The sequence below is a fragment of the Balaenoptera borealis genome (assembly GCF_965194805.1).
Source record: "Balaenoptera borealis genome assembly, chromosome: 12".
Lineage (NCBI taxonomy): Eukaryota > Metazoa > Chordata > Mammalia > Artiodactyla > Balaenopteridae > Balaenoptera > Balaenoptera borealis.
The window spans coordinates 107,989,836-108,008,778 of NC_138869.1; the positions used below are offsets into that span (position 1 = coordinate 107,989,836).

General features: G+C 48.0%; 1 protein-coding gene and 1 long non-coding RNA gene across 5 annotated transcripts in view; one reads left to right on the forward strand and one right to left on the reverse strand.

The window, feature by feature from the left end:
• Window positions 1-1,401: 1,401 nt before the first annotated feature.
• On the reverse strand, window positions 1,402-18,333 carry LOC309607295. Its single transcript, XR_014232356.1, has 4 exons — window positions 4,303-18,333; window positions 3,045-3,453; window positions 2,116-2,224; window positions 1,402-1,658 (listed from the first exon to the last, which is right to left on the reverse strand). It is a non-coding gene; the product is annotated as an uncharacterized lncRNA (long non-coding RNA).
• The window catches only part of GMDS (GDP-mannose 4,6-dehydratase), a 489,935-nt gene continuing 474,796 nt past the window's right edge, over window positions 3,805-18,943 (forward strand). For 2 of the 4 annotated variants that reach the window (XM_082345680.1, XM_082345678.1), the window contains exon 1: window positions 3,814-4,062. In XM_082345680.1, the coding sequence (XP_082201806.1) occupies window positions 3,961-4,062 (102 nt within the window). In that variant the 5' untranslated portion in view covers window positions 3,814-3,960. Of the gene's footprint in view, window positions 4,063-18,943 lie in introns of all 4 variants that reach the window. The other 2 variants (XM_082345679.1, XM_082345677.1) reach the window with 2 other exon arrangements.

The following is an 18,943-nucleotide window of genomic DNA, read 5'->3' on the forward strand; positions in this document are numbered from 1 at the left end:
GGATGGGCTGCTGATACACACGGCTGGGATGGACCCCCAGGAAACTTAGGCTCAGTGAAAAAAGCCAGTTCCCAAAGACTGCAAGCTGTATGAGTCCATTTATAATACTTTTTGAAGTGACAAAACTTGAGAAGTAAAGGGCAGATGAGTGGTTTCCAGGGATGAGAGATGGGGCTGTGAAAGGGCAGCAGGAGGCATCCTTGTGTTGCCAGATATTCTGTATTTTGATCTTGGTGGTAGATAACGAACCTATACATGTGATAAAATGGCATAAAGCTAAACACACGTATGTACAAATGAGTACAGGTAAAACTGGGGAAATCTGCATAATAGCAGCAAATTGTATCAATGTCAATATCTTGCTTGTGATGTTGCACTGTAGTTTTTGAGCATGTGACCGTGGGGGAAATTGGTTAAAGGGTACATGGCATGTCACTGCATTATTTCTTACAAATACATTTTAATCTACAATGATTTCAATAAAAACCGTGGTTTAGAAAAAAAAAAAACTTTGTAAGGAGTGGAGGAAGAGAAGCTAGAGGGTTATCACTGGGCTGCTGATGTCAAGGGCACACCCCCAGAACTCCAAGCCAGAATTTAGGAAGCTGCTGCCGCCACCACCCTGACCGGCTCCGGTACTCATGCAACTTGTGACAGACCTAAACTTGGAACCTAGCTGCCGAAAACTTTTCTACTATGTGACCAGCAGGAGAAAGATGGTGCCTGTTTCCTTTCCACCTGTCACAGTCTGATTGGTGGAACTCAATTTCTAAAACTCTGGATGCAACATAACCTGGGAAATGTGGGCTTTAGCGCTTCAGTTTTCCCAATAGAATATGGAATGGAGTTGGAAGAGCCGATCATGATTTTTACCATAACCAGCTACTAGCTATGTGACCTTGGCAACAGCTTTTTACCAACTGCAATCACCATTCTTAGATGACATGTTATAAGGTTCTGGACACAATTCCAATGTGTTTCGGGGAGGGTTTCCCATACCACCAAGGAGCAACCCTCCGACATCAGCTGGGTGTGTCCTAACAACGCAACTCAATTTTTTTTTTTTTGGCCAGGGATTGACCCCACGCCCCCTGCAGTGGAAGCGTGGTGTCTTAACCACTGGACCGCCAGGGAAGTCCCAGCGTAACTCAATTCTGACACTTGTTACCCGGAGGTAGCCGCCTCTAAGCCAAGGAGAGAGGCTGCAGAAGGAACCAACCCTGCTAACACCTGATCTTGGACTTCCAGCCTCCAGAACCGTGAGGAAACAAAATTCTGTTGTTTAAGCTCTCAATCTGTGGCAGCCTCAGCAAACCAATATACTGCTCTACCACTGTTCTCGGGCCCTCTCCAGATTCTGGGACAGCAAGACCATAGAAATGAGTGTCACTCCCACAAGACTCCTAGGCGAGCAAAGCTTTTTATTGGAAGGAGAGCTGGTGCACCAGGGAGAAGGTATGAAAGAATGCCAGCTCCCCGAGGACTTTCAGGGAAGGGGTTTTAAAGGCCACGTGAGGGAGGGGATGCAGGAGCCTGATGAGCTTGTGCCCAGGTCTCCGATTCGCTGGCGTCAAGGTGAAGTTTCGAGCATCATCAACCATCTGGTTTCAATAGGTCTGGGGTCCACATGCTTGTAGTCAGCAGTTTTCGTCTGCTTCCTGCAAAAACAACTTAGGAATGTGTGTCAGGCCTTTATCTATATCTTTCAGGGAACTGGCAGTTCGGTGGTTCTGCTAGGTGTCGGTTTTACAGTCCTGCTTTTGTTCTTTGGAAACTATGTACGTTCATCAGTGGAACAGAGATAATCTTCTACTCCTGTGGGTCTCTGGTTATTGTCTCAGAAGGCCAGGCCTTTAGGTGCTTTGTTTTACTGGGCCTGTCAAGCCCACTAACTCAAGGCCATTCCCCGGTCCTTTTCCAAAACGGCTGTACTCCTGTCTTCCTGTCTCATCACCTTTCTTCAGAGAATTTTTCTAGAGAAATATCCTTCTTTTTAAACCTCCCACTGTATCTCTGAACTACCATTTCCCTCAATATTTTGTAATTATTTTATTTGCAGGCCCTAAAATATAATTGATTTTCTTTCCATGGGTCTTCCACTGTCATGCTTCTTACCAGGACAGGCCAGCAGTGTGATCGGAGGTCTCGGCTGCCAGATGAACTTGGCACGTCCTCCCTAAGGATCCATTTTTTCAGCAATTTGGGGGAATGTTAAATAATTTATCTGCAAATTAATTCAAAGCATATTTATATTAAAACAAACATAAGTTTTTAATAGAATCTAGTAGATTTCAAAGACATTTCTTGGTTATAGCGAGTTCCCCTAGTGAGAGGGTTTCCTCTCCTCTGCCTCAGGGCCTCTCTGTTCACCACTGATGCAGCCCTCTGCTGGGGCTAGTAACAGACCTTCCTTTAGTCATTCTCTGAATGGAACAGACAGGGGAGAGGCAAGTGAATCCAGAAACAAGTCTATCCATAAAGCTAAGGCATATTGCTGACATGCTTAGGGGACAGAGAGATTTTTAAAGAAATCCTGAGCTTTTCTATTTTGGGATTTGAAGGCTGTAAGGGTCTTCCCCCCCCACCCCCATTTTTTGTACGGGCCCTGCCCGCATGCGGGATCCTAGTTCCCCCACCAGGGATCGAACCCGCGTCCCCGCCTGCAGTGGAACAGCGGAGTCTTGACCACTGGACCGCCAGGGAAGTCCCAAGTCTGTAAGGGTCTTGCAGGTTAGGTTGGGCACCTCCTAGTCACTCAGTTTGTGATTTCAAGCGCTCGTCTGTGCTGATCCGTTGGGGAGAGGAATATGTACAGGGCAGAGAAGCAGAGCAGTGGGGACAAGGAAGTTCCTCTCTCCTCCCTGGTTCCGGCCAATGCTTAGGTACACACACCTGCTACCCTGCCAGCGTCTGAGTCAGCTCCTCATCTCTCCCTGCCCTACGTGGAGCTGCCACACGGAAGCCAAATTCGACAGACATCAAGCTAGGACGCCACCTTGCATCTGAATTACTTTTTGAAATTCGGCATGTCCAGGTTTACTGACCTGTGCAGTCTTTTCAACATTTCCTTCTGCTGCACATGGGTGGGACCAGAGACTTTCGTCTTGCTCTGCCAGTCCTCTGACTACAGCATTTTGAATCGAGTTACTTGGAATCTCGTGCCTGGTTCCAAGCCTCAGAAAAACGCGAGAAGAGTCAGAATGCAGGTTAGGCGTGAGGCCGGTCATTTCCCCTATCCGTGACCCCATTCAGGGGCCTTGTGACGCTAGTGCCCTTCAGGAAACAGAGAACCAGACTCCTCAAAGGGCATTGCAGCAGGTTTCCAGGAATTACTTATCAAAGCCGATGACCCAGGGTCCGTGACCCCTAGATTCGGACGGGATTCAGGGCTTTCTCCTAAGGGAAAGGTCTGCCCTTACTTCTTCCCAGCATCCTCGGATAGTGTGACGATTCCTGGGAGATTCGGGAGGGTGGAGGGGAAGACGTGCAGCGTGAGATGGTGAAGTCAGGCCGCCGACGGCCCGCCCCGTCCACTGCCAGCCCTTGCAAGGAGCATGCCTGGCGCAAAGACCTGGCATCCCAGCCTCTCCTGAGGATCTGGACAAGCCCGCGCAGGCCCGCCCGACGCCCCGCCCTTCACGCGCAGGCGCCGCCTACAAGCCCCGCCCCGCCCGGCTCGCGCGCCGCCGGCAGTGGGCGGGGCCTGCTCTGGTTGTGAGGCCGCCGGCGGGGAGGGCGGGGCCTGCCGCCGGCGCGGCGGTGCGTCGCGGGGTGATGCGGCTGACGCTGCGCCCGCCAGGCCGCAGGCCGGCCGCCCCGCCCACGGCCCGCCCCGCCGGCCTCCCAGGCGGCCCTGTCAGAGTGCGGCGGCGGGTGGCGCGGGGCTGGTCCTTGCAGCCGGCGAGGAGGCTCGCGCGGCACACCCCCGTCGGTCGGCGCCTCTCTTCAGCGCGCGCGGACATGGCCCAGGCAGCGGCGGGCTGCCCCAGCGCCCGCGGCTCCGGGGACGGCGAGACGGGCAAGCCCAGGAAGGTGGCGCTCATCACGGGCATCACGGGCCAGGTGAGCGGGGGCGGGGGCCGCGGGCACGTGTGCTCTCGGGGCGTCGCGGGGGGGCGGCCGCGGGGGCGCCGGGGGCGCGGGCCGCGGGAAGGCCGGTGCCCGCGCGCGGGGGCTCCCTTGCTGCCCGGTCCCCTCGCCCGGGTCCCAGGTCGCGGAGGAAGTAAGAGGGAGCGGTGCTGTGCAGTCACAGACCAGGAAATGTTTTCCTGTTTTGTGTTTTCTTACACATTAAAAGCCCACCTCGCAGGAACTTCCGAGACCGCGGCCGCACCTGGACGTGGGGCAGGCTGGTCCGGGCTCGGGCCGGGTCCCCTCCCTGCCCGAGACCCTCAGGAGTGTCCGGAGCCCGGCCCGCGAGGGGCGGGCGGCGCCGGGGCCGGGCCTCTCGGGTCCCCCCGGGCGGTGGCGGTGCCGTCACCCGGTGCTCAGGAAGTGATGGGGTGAATAAAGGTGATAATCCTAATGCGCACGCAGGCTGTGCTTATTACGCGCGGTCACTTGGCTGATAGGACCTCATTTAGTTTTCCCAGCTGCTCTTTGAGGCGGTGCTTTTATGATCTCCTCTGCACAGATGGGGAAACCGAGGCCCGCGGTCAAAGCGCTAGGAAGTGTCCAGTTGGGATTCACACTGCTCTCAGACTCTGTGGCAGGAGAAAAGAGGTTAGAAACTGTCTGGACGTACAGTCAAAGGGCGTTAGACAGCTGTAACTGCTGGATACCTGATTACTTCCTAGTTACTCATGCATCGTGCTGTGTTTAAGGTAATTACAATAAACGCGGGTTTGAAAACTGGTGGGAGGGGTGGGTGGGAGGGACAGAGATCTGAGGCTGAGTAAGAGACCCTCAAATTCAGTCAAGTGCCTGCATACTTTCAATATTATGGAGAAGTTAGTTAAACTGTTCGTGTAACTCTGTTGGTGTGGCTTATGCCTACTGAAGTGCCAGCAGCGTGAATCCATGCAGGTTAGAAGGGAAACCTTATTTCGGGCCGGGAGTGCAGTGGTCGGGTTGGTGCTGAATGGCCTCCTCCAGGCTGTCTTCCTAAGCTACTCCCTGGACAGACAGTTTTGGCTCCCCACTTCATTTCCACCTTAAAACCCCTGCTTGAGGGTCAGGCTCCTTCTAACCTCTGCACCAGTATCTCCCACTTCCCTACAACCCCACCCAGTGCATTGTCCCCTCACTTGCTGGGTGTTGTGCTGGCTTCTGCAGCCCCTGGCACAGTGCTGAACTCTGGTTGCCACGTAAATCCCTGCTGGTGGAGTTTACTGCTCTGCTTCACATTTATCTCCCAGCACAGTGGCTCCCGCCGTGGGTATCGAGGGTCTCGGAGTGCTGTGAGGTTAATGCAAAGGGTCTGGAGAGCCATACCTGCCGTCCAGTTTCTTAGTCGTGTTGGGTGAGAGCTTGTTGAGCTACTCACTCCGCTGAACATTTTATATATTCCTATGTAAGAGGCAAGTACAGTTTTTGTCCCCATTTTACACCTGGCTTAGTAAGTAAGGTTAAGTATGTTCCCTGAGGGCGCACACCTCCTGAGTGTCAGGGCTGAGATCTGAACCCAAGAGTTGCTCTAAGCCATTTTGTTATACTGCCTCTGGTAAGCCACCCACATTAAGTTACAGCTCTGTGTGTGTGTGCGTGTGTGTGCGTGTGTGTGTGAGAGAGAGAGAGGGAGAGAGGGAGAGAGGGAGAGAGGCAGGGGGAGTAGGGGAGAGAGAGGGATTGTTTCACTCTAAGAAGAGGTCTCAGATTCAAGGTGAGGTTGAAACCGCTGCTCTGGCCCTTAGGGCTGTCGTGGCCTTTGTGCTGAGATGGGCTCTTGCATGGGTTGTCCCCCGCTGGCCCTTGAGAAGGCGTGCAGGTAGCCAGGGTGCCTGTGTGCTGTGCATCTCTAGTGCTCACTGTCAGCGGTCACTCCAGCTTTCTTGCTCCTGTCTCTTCCTGACAGTAGTTGTGAATCATTTCACAACTACTGTGAAATGTGCTCTGCATTGCCGCTGCAGGGCCCTCCGCCAGCCACCCCCAGGGCTCACCTCATGGTCTAATTGTGCTTGCTCTTTGCTACACCCGGGGAAATGTTCTTGCTGGTCCCTGAATATTGCTGCCTTGTGCCTCCGTGGGGTCATTATTTTGCGCCTGAATGCCCCCACAAGTCTTACTCCTTTTAACTCAGCTAAGAGCCTCAGCCAAATGCAACCATTCCAGGCTTTGTATTTTCAATTCTCTGTATTTACAGATGTGCAATCCATGTTGGCTACATAGGTAGTTTACATAGCTTAGTTCTTTGGTTTGTTAACTCCTTTAGGGTAGAAACCTTCTTTTGAGCTTACTACCTCCCATGTGGCTTCACCTAGTGGGCTTCCAAAGTGTTGACTTACTCTTCCCATGAACAGAACTTGTCTCTACTGTGTGTCTGCAGGGTGCAAGGCTTGCATTGAGGCTGCTGGGAGCAAGAGCCTACGTAAGCTGTACTCTTCTGCCCTCCAGGATCTCACAGTTTTTGAGGGACTTAATGCACATGTCAAAATCCGTATTTTACATATATGTTAGGGGCCACATGCCTGGTTCATCCAACCTCACTGAATGCTGGCAGTAGCAAGGACTGTGTTTGGGGAGAACAGCGTGTACAGGAGTGCAGAGAGGGGAGAGTTTGGGGGGCCATGAGGACCAAACACAGTAATAATGGGAGGAAAGAGAATTTATTACATTTTGTACCCCTAGCTTATTTCCAAAAAGATTCTGAGGTGGCTTCAATAAAAAAACACAGCGTTGGACCATCCTAAGAAGAATGAAAAAAATAGGAGTCTGCAGTGAAGGCTGTAGAAAGATGGAGGTAGTGTCCCCAGCACTGAGGACGGCTGCCAGGTGGGCATGAAATTCAGCTTTGAGCTTCCTGACCGTCGAGGCAGAGTGGGTGGGCACGTGGAGCTTTGTTAGTACTAAACTCTCAGGGGGACACAGAACAACGTGACGCACAATGAGCTCGATCGAGTCATCTCCTCAGGACGCTCTTGTTACCCCGACGGACTGTGGGAGCACACTTTTCGATAGGTGGAGACTTTAGAGAACTGAACGGTCAGCGTTCGTGGATTTTTCCCTTTCTGATATCTGTTACATCAAGCTCGTCTCTGCCAGGAGCGTAGGCAAGTTGGAACTGTAGATTACCTTGTCAGGTGTCCTTGGTACGAAATTAATATTGGTGCTTTAAATATGGAAGAACTGACATGTTGAAGTCCTCCACACCTGCAAGTAGCCTAGGTTTTCCTTAGGAAGCACTTTAGCTGTGGTCAGACATCTAAGCAAGCACCAAGTCCAGAGTTCTGCACCGTGACACATGGAAGGCAAAGCGTTTATCTTTAAATGGTTGGCAAGTTAGTCCTGGTCAAGAAGAGTTAATTTGTCTGCTGTTGGAAGACAACGCATTTTTACCAAGTCTTGCGTAGAGGAAAGAGATGGACCCTTTGAGCTGTCAGGCAGATTATTTAAGCCGTAATATTTTGTTTCAGAATTTTATTTTTATGGCCTTATTTTTTATTTTCACTAATTTAATTATTTTCTTTTGAGCATGTTCTAGCTGCCATCAGACAACCATAGCCTTTAAAGAGAGCATGTTTAAGACAGATACCCAGATTCCCTAGACTCAGGTGGCTCTCACAGGCTTTATCGTCTTCATTTAAGAATTAATTTAAGATGCTGGAAAATGGTAATTGAGAATTGGCAGGAAGTACCATTCTTTCCACAGTTTTCCTTAACCCTTTTAAATAATGCTTCAGTGGGATCATAATAGATGACGGGGATATTACATCTTCTGGTTTTACTTTCTAATCCATATTTGGTGTCCTGCAAATTTCTGCATTCCAGTATCGGCATCAGAATCATCACTTGTGTAGATGGAGATTTAGTGAAATGTGATGAAGTCTATTAAAATAAGCCTGTTTGATTGGTAATGGCTACATGGAATCACGGAGCCAAAGCTGTGTGCAGTTCAAGGCAGAGGCGCGTGATAGATTAGTGATGTCTGCCTGGGAGAGGGATGGGAGAGATGGCACAGTGCTATGTCTTTACAGGACTGTGACTCCTTGGGTTTAGGAAAAAAGTGTCTTAATCACTTATCCCCTATGTCTAGCATAGCTGGTGAAGGTTAGGTACTCAAAATACTTCATAATTAAGTCTTTACTTACTGATGTTTATTATCTTGCAGAAAAACTTGCCTGAAAGTTGTAGAAGTCTGTAGAAATGAGAACAGAATGCAGTTGTTGGTTGGGTAGAAGCAAGGCATTTCAGGGTACTGTCGGGGAATTGGACAGTATATACCCAACATAGTTGCAATTTAGGAGATAAAATGATTGGTTGTAACTTCAGATTTAAAGGATTTAGAAAATACCCATTTCAGGGAAAAAAAGTAACGTATCCAGTTTTGTATGATAGATTTCCTACTGTTTTTGTACTCATGTTAACCATTGAATTAAAAATAAATATTCCGTTGGCGTGCGCGTTGAGATCTTAGTACTGGAGTTAAATAACCATCATTGTGTGGAGGAGGAAGGGTGACTGAGAAGGTGTGATTTCCCAGGTCACACAGCCGGTTAGCACTGGAGCTAGGACTGATCAACACTGTCCTTCACTGGCAACAGCAAAGGGGCTGCTTTGAGCCAGAAAAATTGGGGTAAAGGAGTCTATGGTAGTGAAATGTGTAGCATGGTGTTCTGTAAAATTGAATAATAATAAATTACACCTGAAAAGCAATCAAATCTATTTCAGTATTTAAGGAAAAGGTGACTTTATGTTAACTTTTATAACATTTAACATCTTATTTTGACAAAATATTTGCAGTTTGAAAAGATTGAGAGGCAATTAAATAGGAGTCTTCAGTATTTAACTTACAAAGGAAAATTAATAAAATACAGGGACTAGAGAAGGGGGTTCACGTTAGGCCATTCCTTAGAGAACTCGGACGCTCGCTTCGTTGGAGGCGTATGCTGTCCCGAGCTAGAGTTGCCTCCGGAGCCTGCAGACTTCTGAGCACGGCCTGTCTCCCCGTTGCGCGCGAAAGCCCAGTGCTTCTGTCTCCATGTGGGGCTTCGGGACTCCAGGGCTGAAGTCGAGGGGAGTTTTATTAGTTACCACCTGACCGCTGAGATGAACTAGAAGAGCTGCTAATTGTCCTTGTGATCTTGAACGGCTTTCTTTGAGGTGTGGAGTTCTCAACTTGCCTGTCCTTTGAAGCAGCCTTTCCTCAACTTTTGTTAGAGGTTTCCACTAAACTGGAATTATTTGGCTGTGATTCCATGTAAAGAATCAGGCTTAAGGAGTGAGGCAAAATGTTTGCCTTTAACCAGGATTCTGGACACTTGGTAGATAATTATTGGGGGGAGGGCACAGAAAAAATTCACTGACATTGATAGAATGATTGCTGCGGGCCAGGCAGTGTGCCCAGCATTTTATATAAATTATCTCGTTTAACTGCGGGTGGTAGGTATTTTCACTGTCCTCCCTATACTGAGCAAGGAAACTGAGATTTGGAGAACTTCAGACTTGCCTGAGAACCTCCTGCACTAGTCTTTTCTCAGGACCTTCTCTCCTGTGTCAAGTCGGACTAGCTCTGTTGGCCAGATTGTTGGCAAACTGCACAAGTTCACTGCTCTTGAGAAGCAGGTTGTTTTTAAAGGCTGCTTTTTGATTAGTGCTTTACCATGCTGGTTAGGTGATATTAACATCACTGTGTTAATAGGAGTGTGTCGTAGGAGAAGTCTGGGGTGAGGGTGGGGAAGGGGGGCAGAGGGCTGCTCTCTGAAGCCTGCTGAAGACCCCTGGTGGCTCCTTTGCCCAGCGTTCTTCCCAGTTCTCTGAGGGTTTTACGGTAAGGAATGGACATGGGGGAGCAGAGTGGCTTCCCTGCCCGCAGACCTCCCGGTGGAGGGTCAGGAGCCAGCAGCCACTTCGTGGGCCCTCAGAAGCGGGCCGGGGCTGCAGCTTGGGTGGGGGCGGTCTGGTTGGAGCCTGTGGCTGCAGAGCTTGCCCGCGGCCCAGGGTGCACAGGGACAGCAAGGTCTCCGGGTGGTGGAGAGAGGCGGGCGGGGGCCCCGGGGGCCCTTCTCCACCTGCATGTGGACTGGAGTTACAGCTCCGGGATCACTTGCTGTGCTTCTTTCCTCTCTGCAGAGTGGGGTTCGTCCTTGCTGTCGAGGCCCAGATTCCTGAGGAGACTAAGAAGTCTCCTGTTCTAGACTCTTGTACCCCGTCATGTAAGCTGGAAAATCTTTTGGCCTGCAGAGTGCTCTTAACGGATACTTTGCACTTGCCTTTTCTCCGGGTGGTAGTTTAGTCTGAAGAGATGCTTCCTTGACTTGAGAGGAGCCTCCTCTCTTCTCTCCTCCAGGAAGCCTTGCATTCGGGCTGAGAGCGGTTCTCTATTTCATATCCCCCAAATTTCCAGTAGCAATTTCGTGAGGTTTTTTTTGTTTTTGTTTTTTGCTTAATCAATCTTTTCTCTTGGAGGCAATTACATTTGGGGGCAGATCATCCTGTACTTAGTAATAGAAGTACTAGTGCTCATGATTAATTCGGTCGATGGATGTTTGAGTGCCAACGATGTGTCAGGCACTGGGGATACGACAGTGAACAGAACAGACAAAAATGAGCCTCCTGTGACACTCATGTTCTGGGTGGTGACAATGGCGGTGATGGTGGGTGGATGACAGTAATTAAGGTGTGCTGAGCATTCACTCTGAGCCAGGCACCGCTTAGTGGGCTTTACGCCTGTTTCCTTTCTGGAGCAAGGGAGCCCTCCTCTGAGGCGGCTTTCTTGTCACCCCTGAGGAACGAAGAGGTTAAACAGATTGCCCAAAGGTCACTCCCGTCCTTGTTTGCAAAGGCAGAGGTGAAACATAAATCCCAGTAATTTTATTTTCTATCAAGTTTATAACTAGAATTCAATTCTAAGGAGAGGTAAATAGATTGTGTGTCAAATTTGAAAAATAAAGCATATTCAAGAGTTTTTTTTTGTTTGTTTTTGCAATTGTGGAAAGATATGGATTATAGTAGTAAAATAAGCCTGTATTAATCGCTACGTTATATGCCCCTCATTTTATTTTCTTTGCTGTCATTTAGGTCATACCGTTAATTAATTCGTTGATGACTTATCTTGCGAACTCCCTGGATGCTGGGACTCTGTGTTGGGACAAGTGGAAGGAGAGTTGGATTTCTTGGCCAGCGTGGGTTTGAGTTACTGCTTAGCTACTTAGGAGCTGCATTGATTTGGGCAGGGTATTTACCTTTGCTGCCAGGTTGGAAGAGTTATTCCTACGGAATAGAAAAGAAGTCTGGCATGGAATAGGGCGTTTGCCCCATGACTAGAATGGACCTCTCTTCACAGTGCTAACTAGATAAGTGAGAGTACTCCAATATGGGGAAAGGACATTGAATGTGGAAGGCACCAAAGTCAGCCTCGCTCCGTGGGGGTAATCTGTTGCCTAGGACGGAAAGTTCCCTGGGATTTGGAATCAGCCACAGGCTATAAACAGATTTGAAGTCTGGTGTGTCTTACAGCGCAAAGCAGGTCTGGGGGCCGGGCTTACCTTCCCGTGTGAGAGGATTGTGGGCCGTGGACTGGACTCTAATCCTCCTTACGGTGATTTGTGGTCCCGGAGGAAAGGTTTGGCATAACTGGGAATGAGAAAGACATCTTCAGTCCTGTCCTGCTTTGGTCAAAGACTGTTACGCGGTGAAACGTTTTTCCTTATGTCTTAACATTACACATAATTAATCGATTAACTGAGGAAAGAGCGTGGACCTGAGAATCAGAGGCTGGGTTTTAACACCAATTAATTGTATAGCCTTAATTTTTTCTTAATCTATAATATGAAGGGATCACCTGGCGAAGTCTGTTCGGAGTGGAGCGTGCTATAACTTTAGGATTGAACACTAATTATAGTTTATTGTGTGCAAAAAAGTCTTGTATTTAAGCAGTGCAGTCATTTAATATCAGTTTCAAAGCTAAGGCCAATAGGAGAATTAAAAAAAAATAAAACCAGTGACTGTTAACTGTAGTGAATTTATAATTAAGTGTGTAAACTGGGAAGAAACTCACATATGAGTTGTATTTTGCTAGAATTTGTAAGGTTAAAGTGGAAATTCTGAGCTGTCTGCCCTGGTAGGTTTTACCAAATGAAGTGTTTTTTTGGTGAGGAAAGATTTAAAATTCCTGTTATTTATTTTTTGGATTGAAATATTAAAAAATATAAGAATCTGTATTTTGAGCTTAGTGTTTAATAGTGGAGGATCTATTCGTTCAGTAAATATCTGCTGAGATTTATTCTGTGTTGAGTTAGGTGCTAGGCATATAGCCACCAGCAAGATGGATATGATATTGTTCTCAAGGAACTGATAGTCTAGGGGGGACAAGTAATTTGACAGGTAATTTTACAGCATGTTAATTGCTATGATAATAATAAACGAGTCACTGAATCACGAGGAGATCTTCCCTTAAATAAAAATGATCCATAGTATGATTAATTCAACAGATGTATTGAGCATCACTTAGCTTGGAAGTTTCTGGTTATGAATGCCATGGTATTAAAAGGGTTAGTTGTGAGGCCTCTTTGTAGGAAGCTGAGCTGCTGAAGGATCCCCTATATGCTCCTTTTTTCTTCTTTTTGATGTAGAAATCTTCATAGTCTAGTATTTCGTGAAGGATCTTCCTATTTTCATTATCACTTTTCTATCTCAAAAGCTGTATTTCCAGCCTTTCACATTTATTCCATTTGGAGACCTTGCCAATTATTTGATCAGATATATTTATGTATGCACCAGGGAATCATAGACCAAGTGACGAAGCATTTATGAACTGTCATTGTGTGATGACATAACCTAGGGGGCAGGTCAAATTTTTCTTCTTGGCTGATCAAATTTGAGTTTAACAGAATACTCCCAACATAGTTCCTAATGGTGAGTTAGTGTCAGCCAGACGATGGATATTTGTTTTAGGGTTTGATAACTAATTTTTGAGCCAGTATTATAGACAGAGACATAAGAGGTTAAAATCAGATGATTTTGTTTTGTACTTGAATATTAGGTGTACGATTATTTGAACCAGCATATACTTTTAAATATTTTGTTCCCTGTAGTATCCCCAGCGTGTAAAGTGCAGAGTGTAAGACATGGTACAGGACCCGGAGTAGGTAGGGAAGGAAGCAGACGTGTGGGTGCCGAGGTGAGGGTGTGCCTGTGTCCGTCAGTGTAAGGAGGAGTGGCTTTGCAGATGGTAGCAGGGAAAGGAGGGCGGTGGGGACTAGTGCAGTCGGGAGGGCTCCGTGGGCTGGCCTCAGAGGATGGTCAGATTGGGAGAGGGGGGCGGCGAGGGACTGAGCTCCGCGGAGAGGGCGGCGTGTGGATGGAGTATGGCAAATAGTATATTGGAAGTCCAGACGTGCAGGTCCCGGGAGGCCTGGAAGAGCAGGTTGAGGGGTGTGGGTTTGATTAAATAAGCGGAGGCATGAGTGGAGCTCCGCCTCGGGTGAGTCTGCAACCTGGGCCCAAATCCTGCTTTCAAAAACGTCCTTCCGGGAGTTACTTAATAATCTTGAACCCTAATTCCCTTTTCTTTAAAATGCAGTTAATTATACCCACATCACTAGGTGATGTGCAGATCAGATAGGATGATCTTAATAATGCCTAGTGTAGTGCCTGACACACACCGCTTATGAAATTCTGGTGCTTATATTTATCACGTATAATACATGACTTATGTGTGGTACGTTCCCAGCGTGGGGGAGAGTGAGAGGAGAGGGCAGCATGGTGTAGACGCACAGAGTGAATTTGAGTAGGAGAGCCAGGAAGACCTGCTAGATTATAAGGATGTAGATGCAAACGACGTTGCTTGTGGAGAAGGAAAGAGAATCAAAGGGACAACGGGACTCTGTGATTAGTTAGGTACGGGGGCGGGTGGTGAGGAAGGGGAGAGTTGGAGATCTCGAGGTTGTTTTGTTTTTGGAGGCTGGCTGGCTGGTATCACCATGGCCAGAAATGCTGTCCCTGGGAAGGAACAGCAGTGCTCTGGGGAAGAGAGTGAATTCAGTTCTGTTCCTCTTGAGTGTGAGGTGAGAGCATGACGTTCAAGTTCTAATAACCTGTAAGCCATTTAAAATGCCAGCTTGGAGCGCGGGTGAGAGATCCCGGCCACACAGTGTCCCGTCCTGGCCTGGACGCAGCTGTGGACGGGGAAGCCCTGTATTCTGCTCTGCTTGCCTGTCGCCCAGAATGTGCTGTGGTACCTGCCTCCTGGTATTAAAACTAACATTTTCCCCTTTAGTTTCATGATTGAAGTTAACCAGGTTACTTCAGTTATACTTCAATTCTCCCCCCTTTCTTTCTTTCTTTATATTTATTATCTTAGATTTTTATGAGTTTTGATGTTATTGCAAGAATATATTCTAGCAACGTGAATATTTTGTTAAGCAGAGTCTGATTTTTGCACTTAAGGAATGCTTTTTTCTACGTAAATCAAGCCTCAGGATTCTGCTCAACAAGATCAAAGGGCTTTTGGGATGAAGCAGTGTGGTTTACGATCCCACACTGCTGATGTGTGACTTTGCTTCACTGTGATATTAGCCATAATATCTTACATTTGTATATTAATTTGTAGTTCTCAAAGCATGTAAAAAGCATTTCCGTTGTTCTACATGGTATTCTGGGATGCAGGCAGGGCAGGGATTGCTTCACTTTAGAGATGACCAACACCCAGAGTGATAAAGTGACCTGAGCCTCGGCGCCGGCGACTGTCAGCACAGGGATGCCGAGCTTTCGTTCCTTCTTCCGGATCTCACCGTCTGCTAGGGTTGCTTTAATTTAGCTTCCTTCTGCATTCCCTCACCAGTGTTTTACTCCAGGCTGGTGTTTTTCTTTACTGTTGCATAAACAGACTATGATGGGCAGAGTAATGCTCCCACCCCACCCCAGGGTGTCCATGTCCTCGTCCCTGGAACCTGTGAATGTGTTACCTCTCGTGGCAAAAGGGACTTTGCAGATGTGGTTAAAATCAGGATCTTGAGATGAGAGATGATCCTGGCTTATCTGTGGGGTCTGGCATCGTGGGGGTCCTTCAGTGGGGAGGAGGGAGACAGAGGTGTCAGAAAAGACGGCCTTGTGAGGAAGGTTCAGCCGGCCAGGGCTGGCTTTGCAGACAGGAGAAGGGGCCAGAGCCAAGCGGCACGGGCGGTTTCCCCAAGCTGGGAGAGGCCACGGGATCCTCCCTGGAGCCTCCAGAAAGCAACGGAGGCTGGCTGACAAGGCAGATTTCAGACTTCCGATCTGCTGAATTGTGAGGTAGTGAATGAGGGCTGTTTTAAGCCACTGTGGTTTATGGTCATTTGTTACATTTATGGAAATTTGTTACAGCAGCAAAGAGAGACTGGTAGGCAGATGATATGCTTGTTCCCACTTTGCACTTACTGGGAATTCTCTCTTGCTTTGGCCTGTTCACATGTATTTGTCTTCAGATTCTAGCTTCCTTCACATTCCAGCCCTCATTCATTTCCTTCATCTTGGAATTCTTTGCACATTTTAAGTTATCCCACAAATATTTTTGCATGCCTTCTGCTGGTAAGCAAGATATTCCTTCCTTTGGTATTATGCAGAACACCCGTTGTCCCTGTTTTCAAGGAACCTCATCTAATGAGGAGCATTAATGGATCATTTCAACAAATATTTATTTAGCACTGAGCTCTGTGGTAGGCACTTTAATAGCCACTGGAATTTATGCCAGTTTGTTCCTAATAAAAAAGCTGTTCTATCATCACCATCATTATTGTTATATAAATACAGAGTTCTCCTGTTTTAATTGTTTGTTTGCTTGTTTTTTAGATTCCACATGTAAGTGAAAACAGCAGAGACAGACTCACGGATACAGAGAACAGATTAGTGGTGATCAGAGGGGAGAGGGGTGGGGAGAGGGGTGGTGGGAGGGGCAGAATAGGTGAAGGAGGTTAAGAGGTACAAACTACTAGGTATAAAATTAATAAGTTACAAGGATGTAATGTACAGCACAGGGAATATAGCCAGTACGTTATAATAACTTTGTCTGGAGTATAATCTGTAAAAATATCAAATTACTATGTTGGACACCTGAGACTAATATAATATTGCAAGTCAACACCAAAAATACCAACAAAATAAAAACTCCACAGACTCCTCCTTTGCTGGCTTTGAGGAAGCAAGTGGCCTTGTTGGCAGGGAGCTGTGGATGACACCTAGGAACTAGGGTGGTCTCTGGGTGACAGCCAGCAGGAAGGCAAGGCCTTTGGTCCTAGAGCCACCGTGATTGAATTCTGTTGACGAATGGGGTGAACCCTTAGATCCACTCAGGCTTTGGATGAGACTTGACACCTGGCTTGTAACCTAGAGATGACCTGGCTAAGCACGCCAGGCTCCAGGTCCATAGATAATGCGTGCTAGTCAGCGTGGGGAGATTGAAGCTGCCGAGTTTGTGGTAACAGGGTTCTGCAGCAGTGGATGACGGATCTGAGCCCTGACCTTGCACAGCACGTGCAGAAACGGCTCAGAGACTGTCCAAGCCGCTTGAGCAGTGTAAATGCATGCTGCCGTCATCCACACGAGAGTGCACGTGAGCAGGACAGTCAGTGGGGCTGTTGTGATTCGTTTCACGTGGTGTAAGTGCCTTTCACAGTGAGAAGTGCTGAGCAGCAGTGTTGCGGTTTGATGTTTGGGAAGTCTGCTGGGAATGAGGAGAAGATGCTCTTGCCGGGCCCTGTTTTGGGTCGAGGGGGATGAGCGAGGAGGAGTCCTGAATATCAGCAGGCCCCAGATTTCACAGACTGTTAAAAGCTTGAGAATGGTATACGGTGGCCAAGTTTTTATCTTTAAAGGGAGAACCTTCAGAATAGCAAATTCCTACCTGCTACCAGTACCACTAAAATGTGACAAGGATGTGTTGTCAGAATAAAGAGCAGTCACCAGATTGCACACTCTTGGCTGTGTGACCTACGTATGTTCATTTTCCTCATTTTGTAAAGGAACGGGTTACAAATGTGTCATGGATTGGCCTTGGTCTATTGACTGTGTGTGGGCCACCATTGAAAATTGTTTTATTAAAAATAAGTTATTCACTTGTCTGATTCTCAGGACTCAAATATAAGTCTTCTGGCCTGCGGTGACCATGTTTTCTGGACCCCAGGGTAAGATACATCCCATGACTGTATGCCCCAGAGCGGGCTGAACACTGGAAACCAGGGCCGTCGGAAGGAGTGTGGAGTTGCTGTCTATAGAATACTGTGCCCACCAAATACTGAGCACCATGAAAGGTGCCTGGTGAGCATTAGTGAGCTGGTGGTTTGAGATTTCATTTTTTGCCATGTTCTTTGGTGCTCTGGGCAGACTCCCACCTCCCAGAGAAGACCAGCAGCAGCCGGTAGAGCCTGGATCCCAGTTCATCCTGACAGCTCTGGTCCTGGGGCTGTCCTTTGAGTGTGCTTGGAAGGAATATGCAAATTACTGCTGTGTTGTTTCAAGTTTAACTCGGGAACCTGAAACTGAAATCAAGTTTGGGGAGCTTCTGAGTGGTTTTGACCTGGTTTTGTGAGGTTGGTCAACCCCCCGGGTATGTGGGCGGTGGGTATTAAGTGAATTTCTCAAGGGTGAATAGGAAGATTTTTGGGGGGGGTTGTTTTTGAGGAGAGGTGATAAAGATAATGGATTTTTCAGAGAGTTTTGCTTTTCTGTATTTAAATATAAACCTTGGAAAGGAGACATAGAAGTTAGAACAAATACTGAACTGTTTCTATTGTTGTTGGTTTTTTTTCTTTCAGCTGTTCTGTGGGCTGTAGTGGTTTTTCATTTCACCCCCTCGTCCATTTTGCTATTTTGACTAATTTAGGAAGTTTTGAATTATTTCAGCTTATACAGTATTTTCTTTCCATTGAGTTGTCTTTTAATCTTTACTAATGTTTGCGCATATAGATTTTAAGCTATTTAAGCATAACGAAAAGTTTATACTATTGCCAGACTGTTATTATGGGAATTTTGGGTTTAATTCCTAAAAACAAGGGTGTGTTTTAGAAGGAATTGTTTCGTGGAGACAAGGCCATTGATTGGGAGCCCAGCTGGAGGTCTTAGAAGACCCTCTGTATGGGGCACTGCGCTTAGTAGAGGCTTAGGGTCGGGTCCAGGAAACCTGACATTCCTGCTGGGCTTTTTGAACCACACAGATCACTTCTCCTGTATGGGCTGATTTTCTTCTCTTTAAATATGCTTTCCGGAACAGGGGTGAATACGCGTATGGAATGAAGATTTGGACGTCTCCCCTCGCTTTCCTAGCTTGGAGTTTCCAGCTGGTATAATGGAAACTGGACTTGAGGAGGATGTTGACCACTGTGGATGACGTCCACCGTCGCTTGGGCTTGGGAAGGACTTGGGGAATTCGCCACTGGCCAGGCTCTTCAGAGGAGGCTCCAGGTGGCCTGGGCCCCGAGTTGGGGAGCAGAGGGGCTCGTGGGCTGGTGCCTGGCTTTCCCTGTAGGACAGATGGCGTGGGCACCAGAACTGAGCAGGTGGGAACAGGTGTGCGAGCCTGCGCTTGGGGAGCTGCAGGTGATCTCTGGGCAGCTGTGCATGTGGCTGAGCCCCGAGGGATCTGGCCCCGCCTTGTCCTCACTTGCTGGCGTGGCCACTGAGATCCAGGCACCCCTGCGACCCGAGGTGCACCTGTGCAGAACTGCCCTTTATTCTAGAATCCCAAGGAAACAGCCCTGGCCTGTCCACCCAGCCCTTCAGCTCCGCTGGGCTTCACCTGCCACCTCACTCACTGCATGCATCTCGGCAGTTCCTGTTGAGGTTTCTTTTCGCCTGCTCGCTCTAGGAATTACTG